The sequence below is a fragment of the Esox lucius genome, chromosome 19 (genome assembly GCF_011004845.1).
Source record: "Esox lucius isolate fEsoLuc1 chromosome 19, fEsoLuc1.pri, whole genome shotgun sequence".
Classification (NCBI taxonomy): Eukaryota; Metazoa; Chordata; class Actinopteri; order Esociformes; family Esocidae; genus Esox; species Esox lucius.
This window is the reverse complement of record NC_047587.1, coordinates 21,849,470-21,871,612: the sequence shown is the minus strand read 5'-3', so window position 1 is coordinate 21,871,612 and position 22,143 is coordinate 21,849,470. Positions and strand designations below refer to the sequence as shown.

General features: G+C 43.5%; 2 protein-coding genes and 1 long non-coding RNA gene across 23 annotated transcripts in view; 2 read left to right on the top strand and 1 right to left on the bottom strand.

Annotated features, from left to right (window-relative positions):
* The first annotated feature begins 1,011 nt into the window (after positions 1–1,011).
* On the top strand, positions 1,012–3,039 carry LOC117593428. The gene is made up of 3 exons (XR_004574826.1): positions 1,012–1,070; positions 1,158–1,360; positions 2,860–3,039. It is a non-coding gene; the product is annotated as an uncharacterized LOC117593428 (long non-coding RNA).
* Positions 3,040–4,322: 1,283 nt separating this feature from the next.
* si:dkey-30c15.13 (uncharacterized protein LOC558731 homolog) lies at positions 4,323–8,477 on the top strand. 5 transcript variants are annotated; one of them, XM_020056666.2, is made up of 8 exons: positions 4,323–4,456; positions 4,671–4,709; positions 5,101–5,262; positions 5,484–5,594; positions 6,730–6,786; positions 6,962–7,075; positions 7,914–8,060; positions 8,225–8,477. In XM_020056666.2, exons 3-8 carry the CDS (start codon positions 5,101–5,103, stop codon positions 8,276–8,278), a joined length of 645 nt encoding a protein of 214 aa, XP_019912225.1. In that variant the 5' UTR covers positions 4,323–4,456; positions 4,671–4,709; the 3' UTR covers positions 8,279–8,477. The 5 variants fall into 5 exon arrangements, with proteins under 5 accessions (XP_019912225.1, XP_019912224.1, XP_019912223.1 ...); XM_020056665.2 differs by having other exon boundaries at positions 4,628–4,709; XM_020056664.2 differs by lacking the exon at positions 4,671–4,709 and having other exon boundaries at positions 5,061–5,262.
* Positions 8,478–12,688: 4,211 nt separating this feature from the next.
* frmd4a (FERM domain containing 4A) overlaps positions 12,689–22,143 on the bottom strand; it is a 108,240-nt gene continuing 98,785 nt past the window's right edge. For 5 of the 17 annotated variants that reach the window (XM_029114895.2, XM_034288147.1, XM_029114894.2 and 2 more), the window contains exons 17-24: positions 21,592–21,883; positions 21,345–21,401; positions 20,736–20,973; positions 20,451–20,603; positions 19,591–19,929; positions 18,934–19,505; positions 18,545–18,647; positions 18,058–18,287 (exon numbers count right to left, since the gene is read on the bottom strand). In XM_029114895.2, the coding sequence (XP_028970728.2) occupies positions 18,182–18,287; positions 18,545–18,647; positions 18,934–19,505; positions 19,591–19,929; positions 20,451–20,603; positions 20,736–20,973; positions 21,345–21,401; positions 21,592–21,883 (1,860 nt within the window). In that variant the 3' untranslated portion in view covers positions 18,058–18,181. Of the gene's footprint in view, positions 16,824–17,960; positions 18,033–18,054; positions 18,288–18,544; positions 18,648–18,933; positions 19,506–19,590; positions 19,930–20,450; positions 20,604–20,735; positions 20,974–21,344; positions 21,402–21,591; positions 21,884–22,143 lie in introns of those variants that run through there. The other 12 variants (XM_029114889.2, XM_029114890.2, XM_029114887.2 and 9 more) reach the window with 10 other exon arrangements.

Below are 22,143 nucleotides of genomic sequence, written 5' to 3'. Positions count from 1 at the left end.
ATAACTGGGAAAGGTCTTTGGAAATGTTATATCGTAATTGAGGATTGTGTATCTTTATTATGCAAGAGTAGGTCATGCATTTGTACCATACCATATTATGAACAGTAAATCTAATTGCTTCGGTAAAAGGCTGAGAGATGGGGCTGTTTTGGGGCAGTCTTCATCTGCTTTTGCGAATAATATACTTGGAGGACATGAGGTCTTGGCCCACACCTGCTGAGTACCAGGCTCAAAAGACTCGTTGCTGTCCCTGTCCAAAGTCCTCCTGGTTGTGTTTGCAGAACAAGACGATACCTGACGATTTCAGCTGCCACTCTAAAAACACTTTGTGACAACTGCTGATGTAAAAAGGGCTTTATAAATACATTTGATTGATTGATTGAAATTCCGCCCGTTCATTTCACCATCTAAATCTCTCTCTGTCCTTTGCCCATGTAGCTCTGCTGCCATCTACCATGAGGTCAGAGGAATATGGTAATGTGGCATGGGATTTTGAGACCAACATTAAATTCCCCTGGAATTTGGGTTGAAGCAATCTTCATGATTACTATGATTTTATTTTACATATTCTTTGGTAGTAAGGGGAAAACAATCATTTCAGTACATTTAAATATTATTGTCTTGATAACCTCCCCTCTCGCTCTCTAATCAAAGCTGTCCAGTTTGTGGATGAGCAAAGGGCTGAGCTCATTCAAAATGTCACCATGGTGATGCGTATAGCAGATGATCTGCTCCGGAGGGACATGCTTCATAAAGAAATGTGCAATACAATCCGGGATGCCAGGCCCAGTCAAGAATAAATTAAGCTGCTGTACCAAGCTCGACACTCAGGAGGACCTGGGGTGAAAGCATCTTTTTATGAGATTCTGCAGGATAATGAACACTACCTAGTCCATCCGTGTAGGTTTCCAAAGTCTTGTACACAACCATAGGTGAATATGATGACTTGAGTGCATGGCTATGATGACCTGAATGCTATTACAATATTTTATTCGCTTGATTTTCTGTAGTAAAATATCTTCAAAAAGTTTCAGCCCCTGAACCTAGGACCAGAGAAGAGTTCTTGAAATGTGAGTTACAAACACAGAATTGTGTGTTCCTATGCACAAATACAATATAATGAAAGAATGTTTAGCTTTGTTTTTTTATTTTCACAGATTCTGTACCACTCACATTGGATCTTAACACAGCTAACAAATATCTACGTCTATCTGAAGGGAACACGAATGTGAGCCAGGTTTACAGGGCCCAGCCCTATCTTCTCCATCCCAGGTGCTGTGTAGGGAGGGTCTGTCTGGAGCCTGCTACTGTGAAGCAGAATGGAGTGGAAAGGATGTGACTATAGCAGTCTCCTATAAAGGTATAAGCTGGAAAGGAAGCCCATGGTTGGGCATCGCTAGGTTTGGAAAGAATGACCAGTCCTTTGGTTTGTTCTGCTCACACTCTAGTTCTTTCAAGTTCAGTGAATTTGAAGTTATTATTAATGTCCCCTGCTCCTCCAGAATAGGAGTGTATCTGGATCATAGAGCTGGAACTCTGTCCTTTTACAGCATCTCTGACACAATGGATTTCTTCCCTTTTCATATTTTATTTAGCCTTTTATTGAACTGTGTATCTGTGTGGTAAGTGTTTATTTATTTAAAATCGTTAAACGCTGTATAGAAGTGAAGTAAACACAAAAAGGCATTGATAAATGTTAAAAGTATCAAAAACCACTCTATGAAGTATGAAGTCAGTGTATGAAGTCAGTATTTTGTGTGGCCTTCCAAAGAATAGCGATATTGTAGAACATTGTGTAATGTTTTTGAGTAGTCCGCTAATACTTCCTTCCAAGCTTCTGCCCAATTTGCCTTCTGAATTTTGCTGTTTTTGGTTTCTGCTTTTTGGTGACCAATCTAATACTGCATTTCCCATTTACATATGTCAAAATTACCAAAATGTGATTAATAAAAAAACACATTTTTGTGAAATGACCACAACAGTTTTTTTTACCTCAGGCCATAAAGCACCTCAACCAGCGACATTGATCCATGATCATACTGATCACACATGCACATTCCAGATGCTCTGATGTCCTTTCTGGTACTTTTAATGGACATTAGAATATTTCTTTGCATGTACCATTCATAAGCATATTACACTCATATGTATCTATAATACTCAATACCTCTACCATACTGTTCATACTCTGCATCCTACTCTTTCAAAATGTATGCTAGTTTATGTATATTACTGCTTTATCCTCTTGTTATATTTTTACAGTGTGTAATTGTTCTTCTTAATTCTCATTATGTAGTTGGAGTGTGCTGGGCCAGCATTCATAAGCTTATTGCGCTCATTCAATGGTGCTCATAAGTTTGCTTACCCTGGCAGAAAGTGTGAAATTCTGACATTGATTTTGAAAATATGACTGGTATATTCAAACAAAATGTCTGAGGACCCGAATTCACCACCAAGCTTCACAGTGGGGATGGTATTCTGTTCTGTATAGGCGTTGTTGACCCCTCTCCAAACATAGTGCTTATGGTTGTGACCATAAAGCTCTATTTTGGTCTCGTCACTCCAAATTACAGTGTGCCAGAGGCTGTGAGCCAAAAGCAGTGTGGTGTGTCAAGGTGTTGGGTGTATTGTAACCGGGTTTTTTTGTGGCATTGGTGCAGTAAAGGTTTCTTTCTGGCAACTTCCCCATGCAGCTCATTTTTGTTCAAGTATCGTCATATTGTGCTCCTTGAAACAACCACACTGTCTTTTTCCAGAGCAGCCTGTATTTCTCCTGTGTTTACCTGTGGGTTTTTCTTTGTATGCCTAACAATTCTTCTGGCAGTTTTGGCTAAAATCTTTCTTGGTCTACCTGACCAGGACCCTTCATTGTGGAGCTACAGGGAGAATACAGGACCCTCACCTTACTGTGGAGCTACAGGGAGAATACAGGACCCTCACTTTACTGTGGAACTGCGGGGAGAACACAGGAACTTCACCACCAATAATAATAAAATAAATTGTACCAAACATAACATTTCTCAAACATAATACATTAAACTGTAAATGTAGCCAACTAAATGCTGTGAAAGTACTGGGAAACTTAAATTATGTTTTCAATATTAATGCTTCTTAGTTCTGATTCTGATCCATCATACATCATCATACATCAGCTCGACCAACATTGTTTCGAACATCATATAGCTCTGTCGTATCTCTATAGTAACTAACCTTATTCTGAGCCTTGAGGAGAACATTTTCTAGGAACTTGTCTCATGTTAGTCAGTGGGCATGGGTCAATAAAGGGTGGCACTGAGTGTAGAAACCACATCCATGTGCATTCCTAATACAGCAAGAAATTATATACATGTATGCAAACATGTTAGAGATATTTAAATACATGTTTAAGACTTTAAGACACCCTTCGTCTCTTCTGCTCTTCTCTTACCAGGTTGTCCTCTTCTCCTTGTCATAAGACTTATTCCTTTAGTGGTGCATTATTCCTAACTACAATCCTCAGCAGCAACACAGGGAGATCGGACATTTAACTAAACATGAGTGTTAGAGTTCCCTTTAACAACTCCTGCGCTAACAGCACATAATGTCTGACACAGAAAACAATCCATTGTCACTTACAGAGTTAAGCCAAAACCCCTCCCAGAATCCCAATGGTCTCTGTCGTGGCCAAACTGTATGGCCATGCTTTCATGGCTGCCGTGGTTACTTCACGTACAGTCACATCCCTGGGCGCCACACAGGAGGACTCAGTGTTGATTTCAGTCAAACACATTGCAGTATTAATGCAGTACTCTATTTCCAATGTCAAATGGTCTTGGATACTGAAACAAACTTACAATTTACACCTCCTACCAGGATCAATATTCTAAGTAAAGAAATTGCATTCAAATTGCTGTGATGAATTTGAATCAAATCTGGTCGTGAAAAAAAAAATATATATTTCAAGAACTGCTGTTATTTCCATTCCTCGGGTTAGATGAAACAACAAAAGAAGCAAAGAAGCTACTAGACACCTAAGAGAAGCATGAAATCGAGACATATTTTTGTTGTAGAATGATGAGCCCTAGTGCCTGCTCATATAATTATGTTGGGTGTTGCTGTTTTATATTTTACTGTTGATGAATACTTATAATTACATACAGTATGTATACACAGTTATCTCAATACAATGCACAGATCCACTTCCATCTGATCAGACTGATGGTCAGATATAACTATGCTCGTTCTCTTTCACACACACACAGACATCATAGATCTCTGACCAATTAGTAAACAGTATCACTTACTTTCAGATGGTTTTATCAGTCCGGGAGAAAACTATGCATCAAGAGAACTTTGAACTTGTTATTCTTGGGTGGAGACAGCCGAGAAGTGAGACGCTATGACTGACTGACTGACTTCAATTTTCTCCAGTAAGGCCAGTTCTGTAATATATGGAAATGACCCATTGCTGCTGAAGGTAAGACAGAGAGAAAAGCTGTGCTAAGTGTGTTTGACTGTGTGTGCCATATATACACACAAATGCAGTAAAGAAATCAATGGAATACCGACTGTTGGGGACAGAAGAAGGCTGGTGTCATTCACACACCGTCAAAAATATTTGTCAAATAGTTTTTATTTACTGTAACAGGCCTTCAAAGTAACTCCTCAAGTCTGACTTTATATATATGTAGCAGTTTTGCTTCAGAACATTACAACATTTTCATTTTCAGGTAAGGAATTTATTGCTACATGCTATCTCCCATTCATAATATGCTATGTGGTAGCATAGCTAACAAACAGAAATCTGGGGTTGTAGTAAATGTTGTTTCTAGCTGCTGTAAAATGAAATGAACACATATTGGTGTTGGCTGGCATGCAAGCATAACATACCTGTTTAATTTACCTCAGCAAAATACAGAATGTACATAAAAACAGTATTCTAATTCTGGGCAGACTGCAATAAGGAGATTCACAATCGTATCCTTTCATGTACCATTAACAGTTTTATTGACCGCTTCACCTCATCTATTATTTGAGATACATTTCTCTAATACCTTCAGCTGTAGCCATTACGTTTTCAGCATCAGACCGCATCATGTTTGGACTGTCTGACTCTCTCAGATGACTCAGAACATGTTCCAGGAGGGGCTGTATCATGTTTTCTTTAAGGACCACCCCTCAAGCAACCAACAAACTGTAACCACCAACCAGGAAGGATTCCAAAATGTGCGCATCGGACGCTGGTTTGGGACAGTGGTTAACACCCGCCTCCTTGTCACCGGGGTGAGATGATGGAAACAAAAATACATTGTAATTCATCCATCATAAATGGGTTATTATCATTTGTCTGTGTTACGTGGGCTTTTGTTTTGTAGTAATTACCTAGTTATTCATGTACCATGAAATGAAAGTTTTTCTCACTCTCTTTTTGTCCTGCTCTCTCCAATGATCATCTCTCTAATTGTCTCTCGATCTCCTTCATTCTCTTTCTCGGTCATTCAAAGCTTTTACAGGTCTTTGGTGCCCTGGCCTCTGTACTCACCACGGTAACCTACGCTTGTGTGAGCTTTAACTGTTCCGTCTCCATGACTACACCAGTCTTGGCTGACCTGTTTGTGAGTCCATCCCTGATGATCACTGTCTGTCTGGTACAAGATTTTATTGTCCTCTCTGAATATCCTCTCCCGTTATGGGCCTACTGAAAGCTGCAATCTTTAAGTAAAACAATAACCAAGAGTGTTACACCACCGATCTCAGATTTTGCCGGACCGCGTAAGCGGAGCCAGCCAAGAAGAGTGAATGTCTCTCACCGACCGAGTGAGTGAGTGAATGGCTGAGTGACTGACAGCCCCTTGTTAAATAGCGTAGTGGTTAGAGACACGGCCCTGCAAACAATGGGTCCCGTGTTTGAATCTCATCGCAGATCAAATTAGGCATTAGGATTTGTTCTGGATAAGCAAAAACGTTGCTGGCTACAACCTTCAGTAGCTGTGTTATAGTCTGAAATAAAACTGTTTAAGGTTATATAGTGATGGATGGTGGATTTCTGTAGTACAGATCTGTGCATGCTTTTTGGGGTAATATAGGCTAGATAAAAACCCCTTGGGCAGAAAAAGAGTAGGGGTTTCCACGATTCTCTCATCTTTTCACTTGACGAAAAAGTCAGTTATCGTAACCTATATTGATAGTTATTGTATCAATGTTATTCACAAATGAAAGATGAAAGTTTTTGTGCCATGAAATAGCTTTGGCAGTGTAAAATTAATCTACAGTCTCACTAGCAATTGCTCAATTCTTAAGACTATTCCAAGTAGTAAGTTAGGACTATTACTGGCTAGTAAGCTGTTAAAACTGCCAGTGGCAAAAGCCATACAGTTCATAGATGCAATTTTTGGTGGAGATAAACTTAATAAGAAACGTTAGTCAGTTTAACACAATACTTTATGGTGTGTGGCAAAATATTCAAACTTGGTGTGGTGTTCATGTGTGACAAAATTATCTGATGTTGAAATGCTACACTGACATTGGGCAAATGTGTAGCACTGTGGCGTAGTAGTTAAAGATGTAGCCTGTCATGTGGGAGACCTGGGTTTGAATCTAGTGAGGGCAATGACCATAATCACTTTTAACTGTGGGCCGGCTGAACTAGGCTTGCCTGATTCCCTTTTTGGTTTTTACATTAACATTATTTACAAATTATGGCGTAAAGACCTCTGAATACATCAATAAGAATATTGTGTGTTATTGCAGTATCTGACTACTGGAGGTGTAGCAATGGAGGCTCAGAGGAAACCCAACAAACTCAAAGTGAGTGTATTGTATCATACAAGTACTTCATCACTTTGTTCATAATCTAAACACTTGATTTGCCAGTGTTTAGAATGAGCTTGTACATTTATTGCATCTGTTTACAGTTTTCTAGATTATTGTTCCTTATTTTAAACATTTATGTTTAGGATTACTGTTCTGATTTTGTGTTGAGCAGGTGAATATGCTGATTGGCTTGAACATCTTTAGCTTTCTGCTGGGGTCCTGTTCTCTACTGGTCTACAGCCTCATAACTACACAGGCTAAAGGCCTCTATACTGACCAACAGGTATGTGTGTGCGTTGGTGTCAGTGTTTAACCCCCACCTCCGTATTAATAACGGATTTGCAGTATTTTTCCTAAAGATTTATTCTGGTCTCAAAAAGCAAATGCTTATCCAAATCTTGGAAGACTCCACATTTTATAAGGCAATAGACAGTATTTCTGAGTAGGAGGTAGTACAGTCTATTCCAGGACATATAGAGCCATCTTTAAGACCTTTAACACAGGCTGAAATATCCGCTCCTGAAATATTTGGAGAACATTTTGGTGCAAGGCCTACGCCTTCAAATTGGCACACTCACACAATAATAATGGACAGACTGACATGCAGACATACATGCTCATGTTTTACAATGTTCATTTAAGAAGAACAGCTTTGGCCTCATTTTGTTGATACTGTTGTCTATCTTGCTAGTTAGGGCTTTCTACTTGAAGCACCACCTTAAGGTCCCTTCAACAGATAATCCCTCGATCTCCGATCCCTCAGTTCCCTCATCAACACATATATCTGACTCACCTCAAGCTCAACCTTGACAACACAGAGCTACTCTTCCTCCATGAGAATGCATGTTCACTTCACAACCTCTCTTTAATGGTGGATGCCTCCACAATGCTCCCCTCCCAGAGTGCAATGGACACCAACGGTTGAACAATCTCCCCGTTGAATTTGAGACAGATGAGTCACTGTCCATTTTCCCGAAAATAACTGAACAACCCCCCCCCCAAACCCGTAATTTTTGTCTGCTAAACGATGTGAACATGTAAAATGATGCTGATTTTCTCAATTGACGTACATTCTATCAGCATCCCTTCTACATTTCCCCCCTGCCTTCGTTCTCTACCAGCTTGTGGGTGTGTACATGGCGAAGGGCAGCTCCATCCTGTTCACAGTACAGTGTCTGCTGGCCTCGGTCTACACTCTCTTCCTCTCTTGGAGAGGTCTACGACGCTACGGTGGCCCTCACAGTCAGACCTACACCCGTCTAGCAGAGGCAAGAGTCGTGAGCACACCTACACGCATGCACAAATGCAAATCAACACAATCAAATACATATTGACAAGGTCACATTTTTAGCTGCACCGGAGAAACTACCAAGCAAACATTGAGCAGACCTGGACTCCAACTGAACCAACAAACATTGCTTCATTTTCACAGGGCCAGGATGAACAAACAGAGCCCCTAATGGAAACAGGACAATTCAGCCTCTAAACCGACATATTTGTTTGTCTAGGTGTGTGTGTTTGATTATTTAATAGTGTGTGGTTTACATTTTATGAGAAAATATAAGAAAATTCACAATGAAGAACCCTGCTTTGTATTTTATTAGATTAGATTTATTAGACAACAATAAGTAGAATCTTGAAAAAAATTCACATTAATTGATTTCTATCATCAAGATCGATATGAATTAATTGGAAATAGGTACATATCAATCCACTTATATACAGGGCAGACACAGAATACATAGTATATGTTTCCAAGAGCAGTACATTTCCTTAATTTTTTGTGTAATTTATTGTACAATTAAACTGTTATTATGCACACTTCTGTGCATTGGTTAAGGAGGGTTTGAATACTGGATCTTTGCAACCTACTGACTGTTGCTTTAGAATGATTCCCTTCATAAAGACGGCTGTTTGGGCACATTGGGCTCAGTCTATAAGAGGATTCTGTCATACTTCCAGATTCATATTCCTGGTATTTTGAAATCGATTTTGATTATATACAGCAGGGGTGTCAAACCGGTTCCATGGAGGGCCGAGTGTCTGCAGGTTTTCGCTCTCACCTTGTCGTGATTGATTAATTAGGTCACTAATTGGTTAGTTTCTACCCTCACTTGGTTGTTTAGGTCTGAACTGGGAACCAATCTATAGGAAAAACCAAAAACCTGCAGACACTAGGCCTCTGTGGAATCGGTTTGACAACCCTGATTTACAGCAATGGCTATATAAAAACATGTCCTTGTAGATAAGAATGGAATAAGCATTTGCATGGCCCCCTGGAGGTCTGTGCTATGTGTGCCTGTTCATCATTTTGCCATGATTACATGACATTTAGGTTGATAGCTATGCTGACTACTAATCAAAGAATGTGCAAAATGTGTCAGCTAATGGAGTGACTGACAAAATAAAAACTTTTGATTAAATGTTTTTTTTTGCATATGTTGTACTTATCTTACTCTCAACAGAATATTTTAGCTTTTAGGAACATGTCGGTTCGAGTTAAGGACACACAGGGGAACAGGGGAGCTGTTAGAAGATAGATGTGGTGGGAGTTTGTCTCTGTTCGGCAATTTCCTCCTTTGTTCTTCTAATTGCCACTAAAATACTTTAAGAAACTGCATATTGTAGGTGAACACAGATTTCAATATGGATGATTTGACTAAAATTATATTAATTTGACAAAGCAAATTTTAAGTATTTTTGAAGCCTACACAACAAGCCACCAAGGGGACTACATTAGGCAAGAGGACTTCTAAGAGAGCTAATTATGGAAAAAAAGAAAGTACTAACAAGTTTTTAATGAACACTTACAAATGTAGGAACAAGGATTATTAAGTGGTAAACCGTTTACGAATTGGTTGAAAATGTTTTATTAAGAGACCTTCATATGACGTGTTACTTAAATGGTAAAATAACATTTTAGCATTTCATACTTAACCTGTGCAAGTATTAAGACATTTGTTTTCTCAAATCTTGCAATTTCAGCTAAACCTATTACTTGCAATTATCAAAACTCATTGCATCCAAACTTCAATATAATAAACATCTGTTGTGGATCCTAAAACATCCATAGGCTTTCCATCTTCAGAGATAAATGCTGTTGCTTCTTCTGTTCACTGTTTATAAATGTTAATTTCATGAGATCCAACTACCTAATGCCTACACATATTCATATTATATAACAATTTCACAGATGACATGTTTTAGAATTTCCAATGTCGTCATAAAGATTTCAATAATAACTTTCATTCAAACAGATTTTATCCAAGTGTTGATTATTTATTCAGCACAGTTTACACTGTTTAAAATGACGCTCTGTTCTGTCCTTCATCTTGACCGTTTGCTTTTTTGGTGGGGTGAAATTCATCATCATGATGGCTAATATCATCATCGGTAGGCTTAGTTTTAAAATGAAATGAAAAGCCTTACATCATTAAACAAATAGGCCAAAACAGCAATATGTCAGCAATTGTAGGAATGTGACGTTTAATCTTTGACTCATGGAGTAACAGTCAGACCACACTGCATCAACTGAGCCTTGGTTTAGAGTGGTGATGCTTTTGATTGCAGCTCAGGATTGTCTCAATGATCTAACAGTAACCCAACCCACTAATTCCAACCCTACACATTATATACCCTAAGACCAAAATAACCTTTCTAGAAGTGAGGTCCGTGTCAGTATTTTCCCTGGTTTATATGACTAGGTTAGAGATTTGAGGAATCGTGGTCCCAACCAGTAATGCACCTCAAGAACACACACACTGCTGTCCTCATCAGTTCACATAAACAGCAGAGGTCATGACCCTGAGATTAAACAGTCTGGTTGCTTCTGGGAGAGACACTCAGGGTTACACACAAACACACACGCACACACCACACACACACAGTGGGATGCAGAAAGTGAAGGAGGTTCTGGTCCATTTGTGTGGTGATAGAGGGTCCCCAGGTAATTCACACAAATGCGCTACACGCACACACACACAGACACACACCATTCCTAAAGTTTTCCTAAATAAAGTGCGGGAGAGGCACCAGGTTCTCACGGCATGCCGAGCTAACAGCTTCCAGCTGTCTCAGGGCTAACAACACTGCTATCGGAACACCAGCAGGAAGGAAAATCATTTCATGAGCAGAGAGAGGGAGTATAGTTGGGGAGGACAGAGTGTATTGATGTAAGGAAAATGTTTATTGTTAGAGTTAGAGTGTATTGTGGAGGGGGGCATAGAGTTTATGGTGGAGGAGATGTAGAATGTATTGTAGGGGAGACACACCCTTTACTCCAACCCTACAAACGACCAAACAGACACACCCTTTACTCCAACCCTACAAAAGACCAAACAGACACACCCTTTACTTCAACCCTACAAAAGACCAAACAGACACACCCTTTACTCCAAACCTCCAAAAGACCAAACAGACACATCCTTTACTCCAGCCCCCTAAACTACCAAACAGACACATCCTTTACTCCAGCCCCCTAAACTACCAAACAAACACACCCTTTACTCCAGCCCCCTAAACTACCAAACAGACACACCCTTTACTCCAGCCCTCTAAACTACCAGACACACCCTTTACTCCAGCCCCCTAAACTACCAAACAGACACATCCTTTACTCCAGCCCCCTATACTACCAAACAAACACACCCTTTACTCCAGCCCCCTAAACTACCAAACTGACACACCCTTTACTCCAGCCCTCTAAACTACCAAACAGACACACCCTTTACTCCAGCCCTCTAAACTACCAAACAGACACACCCTTTACTCCAGCCCCCTAAACTACCAAACAGACACACCCTTTACTCCAGCCCCCTAAACTACCAAACAGACACACCCTTTACTCCAGCCCCCTAAACTACCAAACAGACACACCCTTTACTCCAGCCCCCTAAACTACCAAACAGACACACCCTTTACTCCAGCCCCCTAAACTACCAAACAGACACATCCTTTACTCCAGCCCCCTAAACTACCAGACACACCCTTTACTCCAGCCCCCTAAACTACCAAACAAACATACCCTTTACTCCAGCCCCCTAAACTACCAAACAGACACACCCTTTACTCCAGCCCCCTAAACTACCAAACAGACACACCCTTTACTCCAGCCCCCTAAACTACCAAACAGACACATCCTTTACTCCAGCCCCCTAAACTACCAGACACACCCTTTACTCCAGCCCCCTAAACTACCAAACAAACATACCCTTTACTCCAGCCCCCCAAAAGATCAAACAGAAACACCCTTTAATCCAACCCCCTAAAAGACTAATCAGGACATACATGGTTAAAAATTATACTTGGCAACTCATAAGGCCAGAATACATTATGAGACCTGTCAAAATAGTCAGCAGTTAAAACAGACTTTTCAGCAGCTGAGATCTTTAGGTGTACCTGTTCCGTCGTGGCCGGGTAGCGACAGAAGCCCATTGTCTTAAGGAATGTCCCCCGCCACAGGATGTTGCCTCTGTATTGCAGGCCATTTGTTGTGTGGGAAGTGAATGAGGGGCAGAAGAGGTCCGGATGTATGACCAGGCAGAGTGTGTCTGGGATTGGGGAAGTGATGAGTCAGTGATGCCAGCTGCTGGATGAGACCGTCTCAACTGAGTCCCACTGAAAGGCCCTGCACTGAAAGACCACCAGGGTAGTAAGAAGCACACCAGGGTAGTAAGAAGCACATCAGGGCTCTTTTTAACTCTCCACTCGAATACTGTTGTGTGAGATGCACATAACTAGACAGGTGTTTACTTGAGACAATCCACATTCAAGAAAGCACAGGACGGGAAGTAGAGAGGCGTAGGATGTCACTTTGTGTTTATGAAATGTAAGAGAGACATGCCTAAACCCTTAGTAACGTACAAAAGACTACACAGACAAGAGACAGGACTCCATCTTGAGAACATTCAGCAATAATTTATTTTCATAATCTCAAGAACCAACATGTCTTTTCATCTGGAAAATTCATCATCAGTTGCCAACAACACGTTTTGGAAAAATGTAAAGTTACTATACAAATTCTTAATAGAAAAAAAAGAATAAATTAACTGTGAAATGTAACATTTTTTTTTGTCAATTCCACATTGTTTTCTCTACAACCCCTTCAGTGTCAGGTTACAGTTGAAGAGAACCAATGAAATCATGTAACATGCTCTATGGTTTGGTGGAGGGGTGACCTACTGAACTGGTGCAAACGCTTTTTGCTCTGCACTGCAACTGGTATTGAAACTATTGACAACAATGAGGAGAACCTATCAGCGACAAAGCAGCAACTGGTCATTGTGTAGCACCTGCAATGACTGTTGCTATGTCGGGAACTTAGAAAAACCAAAGAGACAACTAATACTGGTTCATAGAAAAAGGAATGTGGTTAAAACAGCAGTGAATGTTAAAAACCCCACATAGGCTTACAGTGTCCCTCCGGACAGTAACGTACAGGAAAGAGCTTGATAAAAGAGTTAATCTTGTTTAACTATAAAAATGTATTCTGTTTCTATGGACAGACAGCATGGGTGTAAGATGGTTACAGAGAAGGGGTAAAACACATTGCGTCACATTGGGCTCAGAGGTCAGAGATTACCACAGGGGTCAGGACAAAGGTCAAAGTGGAGGTTGGGGAGGTTTTGTCATGGATACAGGGACGCTTCTCTGTCTAGAAAGTGAAGGTAAGGGAGGAGAGGTGCTTACAGCTGGACTGGTCACGTTTCGGGTTGGTCTGCTAATGTTTGTTTAAGGAACCACAGAGCATGCATGGAATGTTGTAAGCCAGCAGAGGTCTAGCAGAGGGGAATCATTTAGAGGACCAGACAGTGTTGGGGCCATAACCAAGAAGATAACTGTCCAACCTGCTGATCAGTGCAAGTTCAACTTTACACAGTGTTTTTAGATCTTTTTTTTTTTTTAAATCTAGAGAGGATATGAGCCTGTACAAAGCACAGACAAGACGTGAGAGGGGACTGCCATTATTTGCTTATTTTTTCATACACACAATACTGTCCACGCAAAGGCCTACAGTATTACAGCGACATTAGGCAGAGTTTTATTTTCCCGGTACAAAACCAGGTGTGCTTTAAAATACCTGTTTAAGAAATTGTTTGTGGTAAGAGATGGTAAGTTAAGTTGGTTTATGTAAGCGCGATGTATATGAAATCTATAGTATCCATTTCACCATAAACGAGATGGTTCATGGGTATGGCTTCACATTCTCTCTGTGTCACAGCCCTGTTACCGTGGGATACACTGACGGCATCCATGATGAAGCCAAGGTCATAATTCAGTTTGTTGATGAACACATCTACAGAAATAGAAGCACTATTATATAGACACCCTGTTTGGTTGTGGGGTGACATTATTTCTATGCCAGATGTGTGTGTGGGTTTTCATTGCTATCATGTCTATTACTGTCATTCTGTGTTTTTATGCAGATGATCGTGATTCCCTTTGCTGTGTGTTTCAACACGTCAGGGGCAGAACTAGATGTCAGGCTTCTGTCTTTGTACCTTGTATGTCACTGTTGATCTGTGTGTTCTGGTAGTCAAAAACTCACAGTTGATCCAGCTGTCTGATTGGTGTTTAGCAGTGTTTCTTAATCCTGGTCCTCGGGACCCAAAGTGCAAGTTTTAATTTTTGCCCAGGCACTCACACACCTGATTCAAACTACAGTCTTGATGATCGGTTGATTACGTCAACCAGGTGTGTAAGTGGTAGGGCAACATTTGAAACAAGTGTGTGAGTGTTAGGGCAAAAACTAAAATGTTCACCCCTTTGAGTCCCGAGGACCAGGATTAAGAAACAACGGTGTATAGACCTCTCCCTGCTGTTGTGATTGGTGTATAGACCTCTCCCTGCTGTTGTGATTGGTGTATAGACCTCTCCCTGCTGTTGTGATTGGTGTATAGACCTCTCCCTGCTGTTCTGATTGGTGTATAGACCTCTCCCTGCTGTTGTGATTGGTGTATAGACCTCTCCCTGCTGTTGTGATTGGTGTATAGACCTCTCCCTGCTGTTCTGATTGGTGTATAGACCTCTCCCTGCTGTTGTGATTGGTGTATAGACCTCTCCCTGCTGTTCTGATTGGTGTATAGACCTCTCCCTGCTGTTCTATTGGCTCTGGGAAACAGGTTCTTTATACAGCAGACAGTTCCTCAACAAGACAAGGGCCTGTGGTTCTAACACATAGCGTGTTGCTTTAGTGAGTGGCTGTTTTCAGTGCTAGATTACAGTACATAATTTAAGCACCAACAAAAATGGCACAGCAGAGTAGAAAGAGTGTGTCTCCACACAAGCTGTGTGTGTGTGTGTGTGTTTGTGTGTATCGACCAGTTCTAGGAGAGATGTTAGGCAGAGACAGTATAGCCTGAGATAGTGACCTATACAAACAAGGACCCTGGAAAGGTTTTACAGACTTCATGCCTGATCCCAAATACACCACAATATATTCTACACTGCTGTCTAAGACAATGACCAATGATTGGGTTGGACAAACAGTGAGACATAACGCACACACACACACACAAACACACAGACAGGTCCTTAAACATGGGTTGTGTCCCATTTTTTAACCCAGGGCTGCACAGACAGTCAGATATCAGATATCCCAACACCTACTACAATGACTAGACAAGTATTCAGCATCTCACCAATTCAACGCTCTGCTTAACTATCATGAAGATCGCTCTCTGGAGGTTCAAGCCACAGCTGTGTGACGGACAGCACCTCCACAGCATTCAGCCATGATCACCAGAGACCGAGAGAGACAGGAGTGAAATGTACACACAACCCTAATAATAGCTTTTCATTCCTCACCAGGAAGTCAACATAATGGCTGCAGCCAGATGAAATGGACCAGAGAGCGCCTGCAGATATAATGTAAGTGGTCTTCCAATTCAACTCAAAACTGCTACACATATAGCTTCAGTCTCACCCATCACAAACTCCAAACAATGGCGAGATATTATCAGCAACCCTGAATAAGACTCCGCCGCCTCTGTCCCAGTCTGTCTCTGGTCTGGCAGCGCCGAGCCCCACGTCAGAGCAGAGTCACCCCAGTCATCAGGAAAACGGCCCGGCCCAGGGCCGCTCAGCGGCAGGGCTTATAGTCCCAGTACCAGAGATGAGTACACTTCCAGTTCAGCTCTCTAACATCCCAGTAGGTGCAGTCGTTCAGTTCTAATGAGGATTCCCAGTAATGATAAAGCAGTGTTCCTAGGGGGTCCGTAGAACTAGTGTCATTGGTCAGTCAGGTGGATCTTTGGTTGTGGTAGATGGGAGGTGAGACTGGCATTAGAATTGAGGGGAATTTAGTTTCTTCTTTAGACTGATAATAGTTTTGAATTCCCCAGTTTTCTGAAAAGGTGAATAATATTCTGGTTTTCAGAAAAAAGATGAATGTGAACCTCTCCAGTGAAGTTTTCATAATTTTCTTTTTTAAACAAAATCACCAGAGAACTAGACAAGAACATGGACATCGGATGGAACCTAGCAGATCTAGAGGACACATTCAAAGACATTTCCAGAACACGAGCCGAAACACACAGGAAGGGCTTAAATCCCTCAGGTATCCTCTGACTGCCTGGCAAGACACTGGACCAGGTCAGGGGCAGGGCAGAGGAGTGCAGTCTGATCTGGGGGGCGGTGCGTGCGCTGGCTCCTCCTCCGGGGAATACTCAGGGTTCCTCTAGGGCTCAGACTGGAGCAGGCTTAAAGTTCAGAATCACTCAGAGGCTGTGTCTTACCAAGACGGCCGTGTAAAACCCAGAACCAAGTCAGTCAAGCTGAGGTCCAAAGGGGGGGGGGGGGTTCTGCCCTTTTTAAGGCCAATCTAGTCAGGCTGACAGGTTGTTGGTGGGGTTGCAGGATGGTAAGGACCAGTGATGGTGGGGGGGGGGGGGCATTGAGGGTCACTAGGCGTTGGTTGGTAGTCAGTAGGTCAGACCAGGGTTCCAGGTTTGGCCTTGTCGTGTCCATACCACTGGACATCTGCCAGCTCCGAACACAGAGGACTGCTGAGGAAACAGCTATCATTGAATGACCTGCAGAAGGGGACAGAGAGAAACAGAGACGGGGAACAAGAGGGAAGGAGTAATAGAGGGAGAAAGAAAGACAAAGAGAGGGGAGAGAGAGCGTGAAAAGGAAAGAGGTAAGGAGAGAGAGGACATGATTTTTTTATGAGCCAGGAATGATGGAGGACTGAAGTATTGTGCAGGAGTGATCGTTTTTTTCACTTAGTAAAATGCTGGGCACTTGTTCAGGGCAGAGAGGTCTGCCAATGAAATTGATTGGTTTGTGTTGTGTTCACTTGAGACTTCCACTGCTCTGATGGCTACTTTGCAAAGACCTAAAGATTTTGTCAAAACAATGTAGATAATCCAGCTTTTCCAGCTTTACTCCGATGTGAACACTCACTCCTGCGTAATCAATCAATCAAACTAATTTCTTTCACAAAGCCCATTTTACAGCATTTGTCACAAAGTTACTACGCAAATAGAAATGGTGCTGTAGACACAACAGTCACGTTATGTCTGCTAAATGACTCAAATGTAAAGAGTTTGCTTGCGTTGGCATCTTTCACCCTTTGGGAAAGGTAGGGGTCCTTTGGCCCAGAGACTTGTTTGTCATTATTTAAAGAGAGAGCTGTGATGCTCTTTGCTCCAGCTCCAATCTCCTCTCTCAACATGGACCTCTACCCAGTATGCAGTTGTTCACTTCCTGTTATTATAATTTCCTGTTGGCTACATATTTACAATTATTGAAGGGGACTAAATGAGAGCACGTATCTGGTAGAGGTCAACAAGTAAAAACACTACTGAGTTCAGGTTCTAACTGAGCTGGTACACAGTAGAAAACAGAAGAGTATTGAAAGTTACGACTGTAGAGGGTAGCCACAGACATGCAGAGCTCAGGTACAGCCATAGAAGCAGATAGAACAGACACCATTCCCAAGCCTGCTGTTAGAATGGAATGGAAGGACCCTAATTAACATAAAGGTTGATACAGAATTAAGAATGTGGACAGGGAATTGGTTTGGTATGCCCCTGATTCAGGTCAGGGTGGGTTTCTATGTGTCTGTTTGAGGTGTCATGGCTCATTCTATAGGCGAATGTCCAGGCAAGTTTGGCTGTATGTTTCTAGATTGTGGTTCTAGGTGTGTCCAGGGAGACAGACAGTACCTCTATGCATCAGAGCTGGGCTGAGGGGGAGACTGACACACGTCTTCAGTAGGAGAGTTGTCTGCTGTACCGCTAAACCAGGAAACACACAGACAGACAGCAGAGAAGTTAGTACAGGGGGAGAGACAGGGGGAGGTAGTGAGAGAGTGACAAGGAGAGGGCGGGAATGTGAAGACTGAAAGAGAAAGACAGGAAAGAGAAAACATCAGTGTTTTTAGTTTTTAAGCGGGAGGGTTACAACTACGTCCAGTGGTTGACAGCGCTGTGAACAGTAGATACACTAAGTCCCGGGCTGTGGAAGGACAAAGGTTGTGTGAAGGTTGGAGGCTGGTTAGGCAGCGGTTGGTTAGAGGTGTTATGAAGAGAAGCAGAGATGTAAGAGAGGTTTTGAGAGGTTGCAGATCCTGTTGTGTGTACTGTGATACAGCAGACTGAACCTCTAACCTTTACCTTTGAACCCATGGTTAACCCAGGGTTATTACTCCTCAAATATAAGGAAATGTTCCTTTAGTTTGTATGTTGTGTGTGTGTGTGTGTATCTCTGTCTCACTGTGTGTGTGTGTGTGTGTATGAGCACGTCTTACCCGCTTTGCCAGTTAAGGATGTGCTGGGGGCTGCAGGGGGGCGTGGGGGAGGCAGCCTGTTCACTGGAGGGAGTCCCGCTCCTCTGACTGTGAGGAGATGCCGCTGTACACACACACACAGAACACACTCAACAGGTCAATTGGCGGTAGGGACTGTGTTGTTCACATCCACTGTTCTAAACGTAGGCCTCTCCTGTACACACACAGCCTCTGGGTTCCTCTCAGTCTGAAGCCTAGAGAGTGTTTTCTTCCTCTAACGAACTGACCGGACGACAGGCCGTGTCTTAACACGGTCACAGCTGGGACTACTCTCCCAGGCCGTGTGTCTTAACACGGTCACAGCTGGGACTATCCTCCCAGGCCGTGTCTGCGTGTGTGGCGCCACTCACCAGGTGATCCCTTGACCAGCGTCCCGACCCTGCTGCCTCGTCCGTGTCCCAGGGTGCCTTGCAGAGAGCCGCCGTCCGACGCGTTGGAGGCCGAGTGGCTCCTGTCCTTCAGGCTGCCCGACGAGCGCTGGTACCAACACCTCAGTTCGTCCGACACCACCGCCCTCCCCCCTCCTCCCCCGTCCCTCCCCAGCGAGGGAGTCCGTACGATCTGAGAGCGGGACGGGGTGAGTCTGCCGCTGCCCTCTCCCCCCTCCTCGCCCCCCCAGGTCTCCTTGTAGAGCCCTCCGGCGGTGTAGGAGCTGGAGGTCTTGAACTGGGCCTTGACGCTGTAGTGACCCTCCTGGTCACTCTCCAAGCTGCGGACCACCACGGGGTTGGGGCTGCCCTCCACGTACAGGGGGTACTCTTTGATCCGGTACTGGGACGACGGCTGGCTCTGGCTGTGGAGATAGACCCCGTGGTGTCCCGAGCCCGTCACCCCTCCACCCGTCCCACCGCCCCCTGAGCCGTTCTTGGCCGCCAGGTTGGGCATGGAGCCAGAGTTGGAGGAACCGAGGTGACCTGCCGACCTGCGGACAGAGAGGAGAGGTTAGCCTACGACGAGGAGGGTTGACGGGGCCCAACGGAGGTCCATGGACATGAAGCTTTGCTGACCTGTGTCTCTGTCTTTGTCTCTGTCTGGCTTTGGAGGGGGAGTCCTCTCCCAGGGTGGAGTAGTTGGGGTTTGATCCTGGAGCTCCTCCAGGGTAGTAGTGTTCTGAGCTGCTCTGAGAGGTACATGATGAACAGTCATCCAGTGGGTCCGAGCCGTTGGAGCTGCGGGTCCCCGGGACCAGGAAGAAGTCCGGGCTGCCCAGGGCTCCCAGGGTGTGTGTGTGAGTGTTTGCGTCAGGGTCGGAGGTCAGCAGCTTGCCCTGAGATTCCAGGCTGGAGCTGCGGTTCCTAAAGTGCTGAGCCAGACTGTGAAGACGAGTGGGACTGATGTCCACAGACCTGGGGGGGGGTTATATAAAGGTCACTTAAAGGTTGTGTACATGTTGTTTAGTGTTCCAAGTGAAGATTATTGTTCCTCGCGTAAAGGTTATATAAAGGTCACTTAAAGGTTGTGTACATGTTGTTTAGTGTTCCAAGTGAAGATTATTGTTCCTCGCGTAAAGGTTATATAAAGGTCACTTAAAGGTTGTGTACATGTTGTTATGTGTACCAAGAGAGGATTATTGGTCCTTGGATAAAGGTTATATAAAGGTCACTTAAAGGTTGTGTACATGTTGTTTAGTGTTCCAAGAGAGGATTATTGGTCCTCGGGTATAGGTTAAATAAGGATTACTTAAAGGTTGTGTACATTTTGTTTAGTATACCAAGTGAGGATTATTGGTCCTCGGGTAAAGATTATATAAAGGTCACTTAAAGGTTGTGTAAATGTTGTTTAGTGTACCAAGTGAGGATTATTGGTCCTCAGGTAGAGGTTATATAAAAGTTACTTAAAGGTTGTGTACATGTTGAGTAGTGGATACCTGGTGGAGTGTACGTAGTGAGGGGTCCTGGTCCTCAGGTCTGGGGTGGAGGGCATGCTGGACTGGGAGCTCCAGTGAGGAAGGCTCCTGATGGGGCTACTCTGCAGAGAGTTACTGCCTCCTGCCTCTGCACTACCAGAGCTCTGAAACCGTCTGTGATTGGCCAGGGCGAAGGAGAGCACTTAGAAAACCTCAACAGTACTGTTAAAACCATCTGATTAACCATCACATGTCCCACAATCCCAGAATAGATATATTGTCACACCCAAACAGTTGACCTTTTACCTGGAGTGTGAAGAGCGTTTCTTGACCTTCTCGTAGGGTTCGTCCAGTGAGGACTCACTCCACATCTTGGGTTTGATGGGGGACTTGTCGTATTCAGAGCGGGAGTAGTGCAGGTGTCTGAGGCCCTCCAGAGACTGGGGGGGAGGGGGACGGCTGTGGGAGGGGGGCCGGGGAGGGAGGCCTTTGTGCGGGGAAGCTGCTGGAGAAAAGGTGGGTGTCCCTGTCACCTGGGGGTCATCTGATGGAGAGAGAAGGAAAAGGGATTAGTTAGATCACCCTTCCTACAGATGACCTTCGGATTTATTCCAGTGTTAAGTTTACAGAGCAAATTAGAGAGATGGAGAGAGAAACAGGAAGTGTGAAACAGCAAAAGAGTCAGGGAAAGAGCGAGAAAGACACCAAGAAAGAGTAAGACAGACAGGGAAAGAGAGAGAGACAGGGAAAGAGACACACAGAGACAGGGAAAGAGACAGACAGAGACAGGGAAAGAGACAGACAGAGACAGGGAAAGAGACAGACAGAGACAGGGAAAGAGAGAGAGACAGGGAAAGAGACAGACAGAAACAGAGACAGGGAAATAGACAAAGACAGGGAAAAAGAGGTATGTACCATCGTCTAGAACCAGAGCGTCAGATAGAGAGCTGTCCTCTGAGCCGATATTGGCTTCTGTAAGAGAAAAGAACAGAGTAAAACAATTCCACAACACCATAGGTTGGTAGGTGCTTGTGTTTAAATGCATGTTATCTGCACTTCTCACTGTTTCTGTGTGTATGTACTGTATGAATTTGCGTCTGCAATGGTGTGTGTGAGTGTGGGAAATTTGTGGTTGTGTGTGTGTGTGTGTGTCTGGTCTCACCCTCTTTATTAAGCGATGTGGTTCTGTTTAGCGATTCTCTCAGCATGTGTGTTGTCTCACCCTCTATGATTAGCGAAGCACGTTGGGTAGGTTTCTTCCCAGAGCGGACACGGTGTTCATTGATGGAGTTCTCGATCTCCTGAAGCTTCTTCAAAGCATTCAGGTACGACGTCTTCCTCTGCTTCTTCAGCTTCTTACTGCTCACGTGTGGATCGCTGGCCAGTCGCCTCGCTGCCTCCGTGATCTGGGACTGGATAGCAAACTCTCTCTCCAGACGCTCCAGCTCCTCCTCCTAATTACACAGGAAAAATCCTCCTGATTTGTTCCCCTCAACACACTAGTGTTCTTAAGAAAGCATTTCACTATGGGGCCATTAAGGCTGCAGTGTTGTCAGGACAGTAATGCATCTGTAGTGTTGTTTTGAGTTCTGTAGTAACTGAGAGACAACCCACACACACACACACACACACACACATGTCTTTCTATCCTTGTGGGGAGACCTGAGACCTGACCTAGACCTAGTACCTAGTCCAAACTTAACTTAGTCCAAAA